The sequence below is a fragment of the Juglans microcarpa x Juglans regia genome, chromosome 3S (genome assembly GCF_004785595.1).
Source record: "Juglans microcarpa x Juglans regia isolate MS1-56 chromosome 3S, Jm3101_v1.0, whole genome shotgun sequence".
Lineage (NCBI taxonomy): Eukaryota > Viridiplantae > Streptophyta > Magnoliopsida > Fagales > Juglandaceae > Juglans > Juglans microcarpa x Juglans regia.
In genome coordinates this window covers 7313966-7327580 of record NC_054599.1, presented here as the reverse complement: position 1 = coordinate 7327580, position 13615 = coordinate 7313966, and the positions used below count along the sequence as shown (strand labels likewise).

At 42.0% G+C, this 13615-nt stretch overlaps 1 protein-coding gene across 1 annotated transcript; it reads left to right on the top strand.

Annotated features, from left to right (window-relative positions):
- Positions 1 to 7529: 7529 nt before the first annotated feature.
- Positions 7530 to 12343, top strand: LOC121258250. The gene is made up of 8 exons (XM_041159687.1): positions 7530 to 7749; positions 9440 to 9711; positions 9939 to 9994; positions 10084 to 10162; positions 10252 to 10390; positions 11253 to 11366; positions 11979 to 12173; positions 12204 to 12343. The coding sequence occupies exons 2-7, from the start codon at positions 9542 to 9544 to the stop codon at positions 12168 to 12170; spliced, it is 750 nt and encodes a 249-aa protein (XP_041015621.1). The 5' UTR covers positions 7530 to 7749; positions 9440 to 9541; the 3' UTR covers positions 12171 to 12173; positions 12204 to 12343.
- Positions 12344 to 13615: the final 1272 nt, after the last annotated feature.

Genomic DNA, 13615 nt, shown 5'->3' with positions numbered 1-13615 from the left:
GAACATTGACCTCCTATCCCGCAACTTGGAGATTGCCAGCCTGAGGTCTTGTTTGGATGGCATTCACCAAACATTCCAGGAGATCCGATCTCGGATCGTGAATGCAAACGCAATCCAGGACACAGCCTGGTCTCACGGCTACCAAGATGGCCTCGATCGGATGCACAAGCACTTGTTGCAGAACCCCAAGCTGGACTTGCACACTTTGTCTCTATCCTCCCTTCCTCCAAGTTCCAAGGCGCAAGCTTACGCTAAAAACATTGGGAAGCCAGGGTGTCCCCGTTCCCCCTAGGCGCTCATCTGCCTCCTTCACCCCAGTGATGGGCTCAACCCCCTTCCCTTTCCCCTTTTTTTGTAGTACTTCATATAGCGCTCCCCGAGCTTTTCTTGTAACTGTGTATGTTTGATGATGAATGAAATGAAAACTTGTTTCTCATAACTACTGTGTTCTTTTGTTTCTCTTTCCTCTCCTTCTCCTTTCTTTTTTTTTTTTTTTTGTGGTTCTGACGAGGGCTTGGCTTTGTTGGACAAGGCGTCAGGACCCAATTCGGGGACTTGGGACCTTACCCCGTAGCGAGTCAAGGGACTCATTTTCTTGCTAGTGTAAAAACTCAGCTTTGTTGGATGAGGGGTCAGTACCCAGTCTAGAGACATGGGACCTTACACCGCAGCGAGTCAAGGGACTAGTCTTCTTACTAGTGTAAGGACTTGACTTTGTTGGACGGGGGGTCGGGGCCAAGTCCTAAGACTTGCCCTTACCCCACAGCGAGTCAAGGGACCCGTCTTCTTGTGAGTATAAAGACTCGGCTTAGCAAGTCAATGGATCTGTCTTCTTACGAGTGTAAAGGACTTGGCTTTATTGGACGGGGGGTCGGTACCCAGTCCGTAAACTTGGGACCTTACCCTATAGTGAGTCAAGGGACCCATCTTCTTACGAGTGTAAAGACTCGACTTTGTTGGATGGGGGGTCGATACCCAATCCGGAGATTTGGGACCTTACTCTGTAGCGAGTCAAGGGACCCGTCTTCTTGAGAGTGTAAAGACTCGGCTTAGCAAGTCAAGGGACACATCTTCTTGTGAGTGTAAGGACTCGGCTTTGTTGGACGAGGGGTCGGTACCTAGTCCGAAAACTTGGGACCTTACCCCACAGCGAGTCAAGGGACCTGTCTTCTTGTGAGTGTAAATACTCAAATTAGAGAGTCAAGGGACTCGTCTTCTTGCGAGTGTAATGACTCAGTTTTGTTGGACATGGGGTCAGTACCCAATCTGGAGACTTGGGACCTTACCCTGCAGCGGGTCAAGGGACATGTCTTCTTACGAGTGTAAAGACTCGACTTACTTTTTTTTAGAAAACAAGATATTTGAGATGAACATCTAGGCGTTCTCATTCATTCATATTTGTTTGTACATAGTGTTGCCTTACATTTCTACACATAGTACTTCTTTAAGTGTTTGGCATTTCAGAGGTGTGGTAGCTAGTGTCCTTGGCTATTTTTAGGCAATAGGAACCGGGTCGATTGCTCGCAGTTACTACATACGGGCCCTCCCATCGTGGTCCCAGCTTCCCTTCTTCTAGGATAGTTATCCCAGCCTATCACAGCACCAAGTCACCTACCTTGAAGGAACGCGACCTAACTCGTTTGTTGAAGTATTGCTCCACCTTTCGCTTATTATTTGTCGTTCGCACCGTTGCTTCTTCCCTTCTTTCCTCCAGGACATCCAAGCTCTCGGCTAGCCTTTCATTATTGGTGTCCGGGTTGAAGTGTTGGACACAGAATGTGAGCATCTCAACTTCTACATGAATTACCATTTCACTGCCATAGGTGAGGCCGAAGGGTGTCTTCCTGGTGGGGGTTCAGATAATGGTCCGGTATGCCCATAACAAGTTTGGGAGCTCTTCGGTCCATGCCCATTTGTGTGCCACAATCTTTTTCTTGTGTGTGGAGAGTAGGGCTTTATTAGTTGTTTCGGCCTGTCCGTTGTTTGAGGGTGTCCTGGTAAGAAGTATTTCACCTTAATTCCGAGCTCTGTGCACCATTCTCGATAATGTGTGCAATCAAACTGTCTTCCGTTGTCTAATATGAAGCTCTTAGGTATGCCAAATCGACAGACCACTGACTTCCACAGGAATTTCGTGATGGTTCGGGAGATGATACTCGCGAGAGACTCTGCTTCGACCCATTTTTTGAAGTAGTAGACTGCAACAATGATGAAGTTGGCCCCCTCTTGCTGTTGGGAATGGGCTAATTAGGTCCAGACCCCATTGGGCGAACGGCCACGGGGCCGAGATTGATGTTAGCTCCTCTGCCGGGGAGTGCAGAATCGGCCCGTGCTCCTGACACTTCGGGCATTTCTTGGCAAAGTCTTTTGCATACTTGAGGGAATAGGGCCAATAGTATCCGGCCCTAGTTACTCTCAAGGCCAGAACCCTCCCTCCCAAGTGGCTTCCACAAATTCCTTCGTGAATCTCAGCTAGCACGTATTGGGCTTTGTCCAGTGAGAGGCATCTGAGGAGCAGCTCGGAGAAACCTCTTTTGTATAGGATTTCTTCCAATAGGGTGAACCGGGTAGCCCTGTTCCTGGCCCTTCGTGCGTCTTCCGGGGAACTGGGCAACTACCCTTCCCGCAGGAACTTCTGGATGTCCATTGCCCACTCGGGAGATGTGGGGGTCATGACAGACACTTCCTCCCCGATGGAGGGGGCATCAATTGTTCTGACCATGGTATGTTCTAGAAGGGGGAGTTCTTCCTGCCTTGATGCAGCCCTTGCCAGACAATCTGCCTTCTGGTTTTCTCCTCTTGGCACCTGTTGGAGGCTGGAGTAGCGAAAGCAGTCGCACTAGTTGCAGACCAGCTGGAGATACTTCTTCAGCCTTTCTCCTATTGTGGCGAACTACCCCAGTACCTGGCTAACTCCCACTTGGGAATTAGCCCTCACTTCTATTTCTTCAACTCCTAGTAACCTGGTGACTGCCATTCTGGCTAAGAGCACTTCATACTCGGCTTCATTGTTAGTCATTTTGAAGGCTAGTTTGACTGCATAGTTGTGCTCATTTCCCTGTTTGGTGATAATGTGCACTCCCACTCCCCTACCAGCCCGAAAGGATGAGCTGTCCATGTAGACCTACCAAGGCTTTTCTTGGGGTGCGCTAAGAACTTCTTCCGGGAAGTTGGTGAACTCGACAACAAAATCTGCCAACACTTATCCTTTAGTTGCGGCTCGGGGTTTGTACTCCATATCTAGTTCGCTGAGTTCGATCACCCATTTTGTGAGTCATCCTGAGGTGTCTGGCTTCTGCAGTACTTTCTTGAGGGAGAGATCGGTGAGCACCTTCATCGGGTGGGCCTGGACATACAGCTTTAATCTCCTGGCCGTGATAACTAGGGTGAATACTAACATTTGGGGGTACCTTGCCTCTGCTCCATGGAAGGCCCGGCTCATGTAGTAGATAGGCTGCTACCCTTCTTCCGTTTTCCAGACAAGTACGGCTGATACGGCATGCGGCAACACCATTAGGTACACCGTTAGGGTCTCCTCGGGCCTTGTCTAGCTTAGCAATGGGGGCAACTCATGTACAACTTCAAAACGATGAAGGCTTTTTCGCAGGTCTCATCCCATTCCTCGACCTCCTTCAGGACTTTGAAGAAGGGTAAGCACCGATTGGTTGATCGAGCAATGAAGCAGTTCAGGGCTGCTACCCGCCCAGCCAACCTCTGGACTTCATGAAGGTTGCGGGGGGGAGGCATTCCTATCACTACTTCCACCTTTTCGGGATTCACCTCAATCCCTCTCTGGAAGACCATGAACCCTAGAAATCTACCTGTCTCCACTCTGAACGTGCACTTCAACGGGTTCAGCTTCATCCGATATTACCAAAGGACAGAAAATGCTTCTCGTAGATCTGCCAAATGATGTTCGGGTTCTTTGCTCTTCACTGACAGGTATTCTACGTACACTTCCATATTTCTACCGATTTTCTGTTTGAACATTCGGTTGACTAGTCGTTGGTAGGTAGCCCCCACATTCTTGAGGCCGAACGACATTGCTTTGTAGTAGTAGAGGCCTCGGTCTATTACGAACGCTGTCTTTTCTTCGACATCTGGGTTCATCTTGATCTGATTATACCCAGAATAGGCGTCCATAAAGCTAAAGAGAGGATGCCCCGCCGTCGAATCCACGATCAAGTCGATGCGGGGTAAAGGGAAGTTGTCTTTCGGGCAAGTTTTATTCAAGTCGGTGCCCATTCTGACAAAGGCTTCCTAGAACAGGATGCAGCCGAACTACCGTTGTCGACCAGGATCCTCCGGGTTTTAAAGTTTGCCACTTGCATCGTCATATGGGTGGAGGATGCCTTCTTCATCCCTTTTGTTGAAGGTTATCGTGGTGCCTCCAATGAGCCATAGGGGCCTAATTGCACCCCTTTCGGTAGCGAACACTTCCCCGTAGCATGCCCTTCGGGCGTGTGCCTTGAGGGTAGACGAAGTGGCTCTGCCTCTAGCATATCCTTCGGTGATTGTGCTGATTTTCCCAAGTGCTCTATTCTCAACTGGGAGGCTCCTCCGCGTCTCATTCCTTGCTCCCTGCTTTCTTGGGCTCGCACCCCTCCGAAAATCCTAGCGCATACCTCCACATAGGTCCATCTGGTCCTTCGACCGACATGTTCGGTTTTCACTACTCATCCTCCTTTATTCTCTTCAAGGCAAAGTAATCTCGGGTGCTATGTCAGTTGTTCATGTGATACTCGCAATACGGGCGGTTCTCCACATCTCGGGGTCGTTCTCTTTTGGGGCTCGAGCTTTGGTTCCCTTCCACAGCCAGGTTTGTGTGAGTGTGGCTTCCCCTAGGGGGTCGAGCCGGTTCTTCTCCCCTTCTCTTCACAGCTGGTGCTCCCCTCTTCCCCCCCCCCCAGGCGGTCGCGGCCTCCTCGTTGCCCTAACACCTTTAGATTCGCTTGATCTACCTCGGATTGTCGTGGGGCAGTCAGGGCCTCGAGGGTGTCTTCAGCATTGATGAACCCATATGATTGGTCCATGAACTCCCTTAGCGTGGTAAGAGTCTTTCGTGCTATCTTGGTCATAAACGAATTCCAATGCCTAATTCCTCCCAGGAGGATCGCCAATGTGATATTCTCGTCTTGGTCTTCTATGCTCATATGCACCTGATTGAATTGCGAGATACAATTTTAGATTTTCACCATCTCGTTTTTTGACAGTAAGGAGGTAAGCTGCTCAGCACCTCCTCTTAAGACTTGCCAAGAACTGTGGCATGAAGAGGCTGGCGAGCTCCTCAAAGCTATCTATCGTCCCTGACGATAGTGACCCAAACTAGGTCCGAGCGGCCCTTTTTAGTGTTAGTTGGAAAGCTTAGCAAACGACTTCTTCTGGGAAACCATGCAAGGTCATATGGGTCTTGAACATCTCCAGGTGCTCCAATGGATTTTTGGACTCGTCGTACGCTTCCATCTGGGGGACTTTGAACTTGGGGAGAAGCGATACTACCATGACTCCCGCACTGTATGGGAGGCTGATGAGTAGTTGGTCTATGGTGGATGGGGTGTCTATTTTCTTCTCCATTTTTGCACATTTGTCTCCAAGCTCTAGGATTTTGAGGTGCATCTTGCGTCTCTCTTCTTCTGTCGTGGTATCCGTAGGATCCACATGCTTGTTGCCGCTTGGTTCTCTGTCCCCCACCAACTCCTCATTGGCGAGCTTGAGGGTCGCGTTCTCCTGGTGGAGCTTCGTAGTTTCCTCTATTAGCCTTCTTATTGCCTCCTCCATGCTCGCAAGTTTTGCTTCCATCATTCTCTCCTCGTAATCCCCTATTCGTTTAGTTTGGGATCGCGCTGCTACCGGCATGCGAAGTACACGCTTTTATGGAAAAATGAATCTCATAGACAACGCCACTGTTGATGTTGTGTTTTGCATCCCAAGCAGTACCACAATAACCAAGCTCCACTCCACCTACAACTAAGAGGGAGAAGTGGCTCCAAGGACGTTCGAGGTCACTCTGATGCCAAAGTTAGTGAATAATCCTCTAGGTATGAGTAAAACTCAAAAGATAAAATAGAATAGTAAAGGGTTGCCAGAGAGCCTCCCTGTAGAAGGGATGATTGCTATTTGTACCTGATTCGGGTTCCACTGTCAAGGGAGATCGTGGCGTGTTAGGCCGTACCCGAGCCAGACCTGCTACCACTCATTCCTTGCTGCAACAGTGTGTCAGTCCGCAGCTTAAGAGGCCGAGGGAGATCATGGCATGTCAAGGCTAGGTCAGACCTGCCACCACCTTTATGCTAGGACTAGGTGTCAGGTTGTGGTCGAGCCGTCCTACACGCTCTGGGGGCACGCCGTTGAGTGTCGAGCCTTCTGACACATGCATTGAATGCATCGTGCCTTGAGTCTGACGAGACCACGATTGGGCACATCCAACCGTCCACGTGCAGTAGGGCGTGGTGTCATACGGTAGGACTCGGTAGGTTGTCGAGTCCCGAGACGCTCTCCTTGGCGTATTCGAGCTCTGTGTCGGAAGGCCTTCCCAGGCTGGTTCGGGGTTACAAGCTCGGCACGGGGTCCTTTGGCTCGGGCTCACAACCCATAGCTGGGTTTCGTCTTTGGGCCTGGGGTTCTGTCGCTTGACCTCCTTGGGCTTGTGCCCTTCTGGGATGGGCCCCTCCCTCAAAGAGCTCAACTTGGAAACTATTAAAAAAATAATAAAAAATTAAAATATATGATCAGTAAGCACATTTAAAAATCATATTAGCATTTTCCTTATTCATTATTCATCTCTTGTACTTCTCTTCTCTTGTATTTCTCATTATTATTACTTGTACCATTTATTATTGTTTCATTATCCATTTCTTGTATTTAATGTCACTTACAATATTTCCTATCAGTTACCGCTTTGCTCATTAATACTTCTACTGATCTTTATTACTACTTAATTCATAATCTATCTCTTGCACTTCTTGCCAATAATTTTTTTTTTCATTAATTATCATCGTTGTCTTCTTACGTTTATGATATTTTTTTTCGTCTTTCATATTAATTTGTGAGTTTATTTTTATAGCATCGTATTTATCAAAATGCAAATGTAATACGTAGCATAACTTAGGTTTATATTTATAATTTTGGTGCAAAATATAAATTACTCTTATAATTTAAAGAGAAATCATAAATATAATTTTGAGTGTGTAAATATCGTGCAATCATTTTGAAAAAAATGAATAAATACGAGACTCATAAAAAATAATAATTTTTTAAGTAGATTTTACTTTTTTATTTTTTAAATGATTGTATAATACTTGTATATTTTATAACTGTATGTAATATTACTTTAATTTAAAAAGGGTAAATATATTTTTCTCCTAACAATAAAGAAGACAAATAAGTTAGGAAGAAGTATTTTAGCTAGGAAAGGTGTGGATTGCGGATTGGTTGAGAGTGGAGAGTTGAGGGTTGAGAGTTGAGAGTTGGAAACAAATGAGGTTGGTTGTAATTTGGACTTTTAATAGATGGTGAGATGCGTAGGCCTGGAAGGAATATGCGCAAGTTGATGAGGAAGATTCGAGGATCATGCGCATCTCCGACTTCCCGATTCTCTTTACATTCCAGTTTCATGTCTGACCCAATACGACTTTCCCATTCAACTCAGCTACACCCCCAGTTCCTTTTCTCTCTTATAAATTCTTCATTCTTTTATATTGCCCGTCCACCTTGTCTCCTCAGCTACACCGCTTCGCCACGTCTTCCCAGGTTCTCTCTCTCTCTCTCTCTCTCTCTCTCTCTCTCTGAACATATTTTATGATTGTGTGCTAGTGCTTTTAAATTCTCAATGAGATGTTATCAGGGAGTATTTTTTACTCAGTGAAGATTTCCCTTTTGATTTTGTCTTTTGGTTGGCTGGTGTCATCGTGGGAGAGATGAATTAAAGATCGAATGGCTTTTAAGATAAACCGGATTAATGGGTTTAGTCTTGAAACCCTGTTGATAATTCGTGAGGGATATGGTAATGTCAATGCTATGTTCGACGAAATACAGCTGTGGGGATTCTTGAAACACTTGGCTTGTCTAATCAAATGGCAAGAAATAACATTATTTTCCTCATACACCTGGGAATTCTTTAAATTTGAGTTTCGCGATATGGTTGCTGAGAAAAGTTGCATTTCTGTTCTAGATTTATATATCGATTGGACAGTGTAGAAGTTCAGAAGGAAGAAATGTTTTGTATTTCTCATTAATTGAATAGCTGTGTACAAGAGACCCTAACATTAACCTTCACCTATTTCTGAGAATATTCTCAAACAGTTGGTGTGCATTACAATCCATTGCACATTACACAGAGTTTGTTACATAGTGTCTGCCATAATACTACAACCGTACCCAGAGGGTAGGCACCAACCTAGTCTAAGTAATTCCAGAAGATTCTAGAGTAGCATCTGACGTGGTGGAGAATCTTGGACCAGCTGAGGTGGTGGAGTGTTGCTGAGTCATTTGAGGAGTGGAAGATAATGTAGACTGTTCAATAGACAGGCTGAAGGCTAAGGCTACCAAGAGGCCTATATGCTTCCTATTAATGTCCTTTTCTGCTTTGTATTCCTAAAATAAGGAATGCAAAGTCAAGGAGGCACATCCTTTGAATGTCATGGGCCTCCTCTACATTCAAACTGGAGCTCAAAAGACAAGTTTTATACGAGCAGTCAAGCCAAGTTTTACACGAACTATATTATTTAATAACCAATCCTAATTTTGTATTCATGAGTGTCTAGTTAATAGAATGATTGAGCCGAGCTCAAATTTGATGAGCCAATTTTGAGTGGCTTCTCAAGTAGTCTTGGTTATTTACAGCCCTGCATGTGCATTGTGTGATGACTATCTTTCCAATGGGCTTAGATGTTATTAGAATTGAAACTTTGAAAGCTAAAGCAAAGAGTATTTTTTCATATAGCTAAACCATGTTACAATTAATTAAGCGCAAATAATGTTTTGCACCCCTAAACTACCGATCAAAAAAAATATTTTGCACCCCAAAACTAGTTATTATTTTAAAACTATCATCAAAACTAGCAAGTAGCATATCCTAAATTACCAAGTTCTGGCAATCCACACATGAATTTGTTGATCTAACCATTAAGATGGTTGAAAAATAGGACATCTAATGTAATCCTAACATTAACATCTTAATCCAAAATGCAAATTGCCAAAATTTGATAGTTTAGGGTGTTAGTTGTCAGTTTTTGTGGTTTAGGTTGCATATTGCAAAAGTGGTGGTAGTACGGGAATACAACTTCTAATTCCTCCATTTATCAAAGTACGTGATATTGGAAATTGGCACTTTGGCCCCGCATTGTTCAGTTGAAGCTTTTGCTAGTGCTCAATTCATTAAGTTCATTGTGTTCATACTTCATATTTGCACTAATCTCACTGCTGCTTTGTATTGTTACAGAATCAAGCAGTATAGTTGGATGCTTTGGGTACTCTTGGTCCAGTTAATGCCAGCAAGTTCTTGCTGGAAATCAAATTGATTCAATTTATTACTAAAAGGTTTATGAGGCACCAGACTACACTGAACCCAAGCAGAGCCCTTGAGGGTGTCCATGGGGTACATGTGGTGCCTCATTCACCGTTTGCATTGGAAGAGAATAATAAAGATGGGGACTTTCCTGAAGCAATCAGTAGAAGCTCAGCTATTGAAGCAAATCAGCGGCTACTAATGCAGTGAGTGAAAAATCCATGCTTGTTAAGTATTCAGATATGGTAAAGTAATTTGTATAATTTCATAAATATAAGAAAAATAGTGAGGAATTTGTCTGTAATTCTTGGGAATTGATTTCTCCAATGGTGAAGTCTGATTGCTACCTAGGTAACATAGCAGATCAATGGATGCTAAATTGATCGTGAAGCACCAGCTAGCCATACTAACTTTTTGTTTACATATTCCCCAGATGGATATGGCAACACAGACCAGCCTGTTTGAGACCCATCCAAGGGTGTTGTCATGGTATTGCAAAGAAAAAACCATTTTACTTTTCTCTTATGCAACCCAATCTCTAGGGAAACAATTGATTTACATGCTATATCTTTTGCCAGGTGACAAGAATCTGGCAGAAACAGTGGCTAATGTGCTTACTTCACTTCCTTTTATAGCTCTTGGAATCCAGGCCCCAAGGTTATATTTTTCTGCACATAACTTGAAGTGCATGAAAAAACCGTGCCTATTCGTTACATCTTGTTTATTTGCTTTTGTTGGGAATGCAGGAAGAACCTGAATACTAAGCTGTATGCTAATTCATTAGTTGGAGTTGGAGTTGCCTCAAGTTTGTACCACTCTTCAAGAGGAAAATTGAGGCACTATCTGAGATGGGTGGATTACACAATGATAGCCACGGCATCAGTTGTAAGTCAGACTTAATTTATTGATTAAAGACAACATAATGGGCTAATCAATCTTGGTTTTCTACATGCATAAAATGTTTCCCATTTATGGCTTTTGATTCTATAATATCTGCTGGAGGGAAAACTTGATAGGACAAGTATGAAGAAACAGGATTTTGGAAGATCTGCTATGCATTTTGTATTAATTTCTTGAGCTTCATGGATCTCGATTGAATATACCAAGATTAGCTGACCCGATGTGTATATCTGTTAGTATATATAACTCGGTGCCTTGGTCTTCTTTTGGTATTTTCCATCGGCTGATCTAGTTTAGTTTGTGCAAATCTACCAACAAGATGTATATGTGTGGTCTCAAACTACTGAGACGTTTCATGTATATGATAAATCCCCATGCGGTATCAGCACATGTAAGTTACTCGGTCAAACTAATCTTTAGCTTTAAATCATTCAAGTTAACTGGGAATATGCTTTGGTCAGTTTGCACACGTAGCATTGATTATGCTAATGTTAATTAAAGAAATGTCAAGATTAACTGCACAAAAAAATTACACATTATTACAACAAGCAAATGGTTTAATTTGTCAATGCAGTTGGTTTTTTTTTTTCAAGTGATTGATAAGTTACATAGCACTTAGCACGTCTTAAATCCAAAATCTTACACTTCATCCCTAATCTGTGAATATGCATATTTGTATATCGATCTAAGATCTTACATATTTCTATATCTGTATACAAGAAACCGTTATCAGCACTTCTTTTCTTTGCAAGCAATTAGTTCCGCCTACTTTGCTTTGCTTTTTCTTCAGGTATTTTCATTTACCCACTTAGGCATAAACTGAAAAACTTCAAAATTGTTTTGTCAGTGTCTATCGAGAGCCCTCAGAGATGATAACCCAAAGTTACTGATGGCTGCATCTGCATTTCTGTTACCTGTCCAGCCTCTAATGGTTTCAGCTGTTCATACTGGGATGATGGAGGTAACTCACCTTATTTCTGGACATATTTTATTATTAATTCATTACATGCTTCTTTTACTTTTCCCGATATCATGAGTTGTTTTGTTGCTATAGGAAATTATGTAGGGGATTAGCACCCCACGTGTTCCTTTGTTGAGTATCCATTAATTAATTGCTTGATTCCATTGTCCGTTTCTGTCATATAAGATTCATTATATTTTTATTTTTCTGGTGTAGCTGGTAAACGCAACACCAGAAGAGTTTCTCAATGGTCTTACTGGATAAAGGATTTTCAATTTGAACTTAATGTATGGATGGGTATGCCTGTTATTTTTCCTTTGTCACTACAAGAAAAATGAGAATTTGTGACGGATTGTTTGCGACGAGAATAATTATTTGCTATGAAAACAAAACAGACTCATTTTATTAGGAAATAGTCATTTTTTGCAGAAAATAGCTGGCCAAAAATAAGCTATTTTTTTTGTAGTGTATTCATAAATTGTTTATCCATATTGCACTGGCCCATTGCCACTGAAATGTAGTGTTTCTATATTTAAGATTCGTCTATATTTTATAACATCATGCTTTTGTTCATCCTCTTTAACTAGAATTATTTTTCATTTCTTCTTCCAGTTAGTATTTTCAAAAAGAGCATCAAAAGATCCAGATCTGAGGATGGCCCACAACGTGCATAAGATGTCATCGCTGTTGGGTGGTGTGCTTTTTATAGCTGATGATGTTTTTCCTACGACTCCATTCATTCATGCTGGGTGGCATCTGGCTGCAGCTGTTGGTGTTGGCGCATGCAATAAGCTTCTTGAGTAGTTGCATATATATATATATATATATATATATATATATATATATAAATCAAAAATTGATTCCAAATGTTCAAGTCGTCTAAAGATCAGCTGCAGCATCTTAATTACTAGGGATGGAGTAGTATATATTTCCTCCAAAGCTATTGTAGATTTAGATCAATTCATTATTTCATGCTGTAATCTTCTTAAGAATGATGAAAGTTTGGAACAGGCCAGGACTTCTGTATGAATATTGGTGCAGCTTTATTAAACCATGGAAGACAAGTTATAAGTTTTATGGAGTACTTTGTTATAGGTTTACTGCAATCTTCATTAGAACGATAAAACTGCAGACCAAGCTAGCTAGCCCCGGTCATGGTACCGGTGGACCGGTTTGTTTGTAACTGCAAATACCAACATGCAGATAGATCAGAGAGACAGAGAAGCACAAAATATCATCGGATCAACTAGGGTTTATTCGCTTTAAACTTTGAAACAAGCATGACGGAATCGACTTGTCCATAAATAAATGACTCAGAGCTTCTTTTGTTCAATTCCAAACCTTTTTATGTTTTGGGTGGTTACAAGTCATTTCCCATACTGACCGGGAATTATAGAACAAGCAAATAGGTGAACTAGACAGTACTCTAACATGAGATGAAGGGTGATATTTCCTTATAATAACGATCGAGTTTGATTAAGTTGTTTTGGCTTCAAAATCTATATATAGGATCAGACAAATGAAGGTTATTAGGGGTTTGGATTCTATTATGAATATATTTTCCTTAATTCACTTACTGATCAGGAACAAACATAGAGGGAAAAGATCAGCTTTAGCTCCAGCTTTTTGGAGCTTGGCGGTATGCATGTGTACGCGTGAGAGAAGTAGTGTTTAAAAAGGCGAGAGGGAGGCATATACACACACGGGAGAACGGCCCGGGTGCCTTAGCTCCAGGATGCATCCGATATAATGATTTAAATAAAATAAAAAAAAAATGAAAAAATTAGTAATTTATTTATCTAGGAAAAAAAATATAAGATTAAAGAAAGATAAAAATTAAAATTAAAAAAAATCTAAACTTCAGTAAATTAAGTATGAGCATTGATCTGCATCCATATTGGATTATCTATTTACTCTCTATATAATAATAAAATATTATTAATTTAATAATTTTTAATTTTATCACATTTTATAGTTCTACTAATTATTAAAATATTAATAATAATTATATTCTAATCAAATTAATAATATTCAATATTAATAATAATAATAATAATAATTATATTCTATTAAGAGTTTTTTGGTAAAACATGATCATTCATTAAATTCTATAAGAGAGTTACATGTCAAATAGTCAAAGGTCTTAAAGACCTTTTGGTAAAACAGGATCCTTCATTAAATTCTATAAGGGAGTTACACGTCAAATGGTCAAGAATTTTAAGGATCTTTTGATAAAACAAGACTTAACG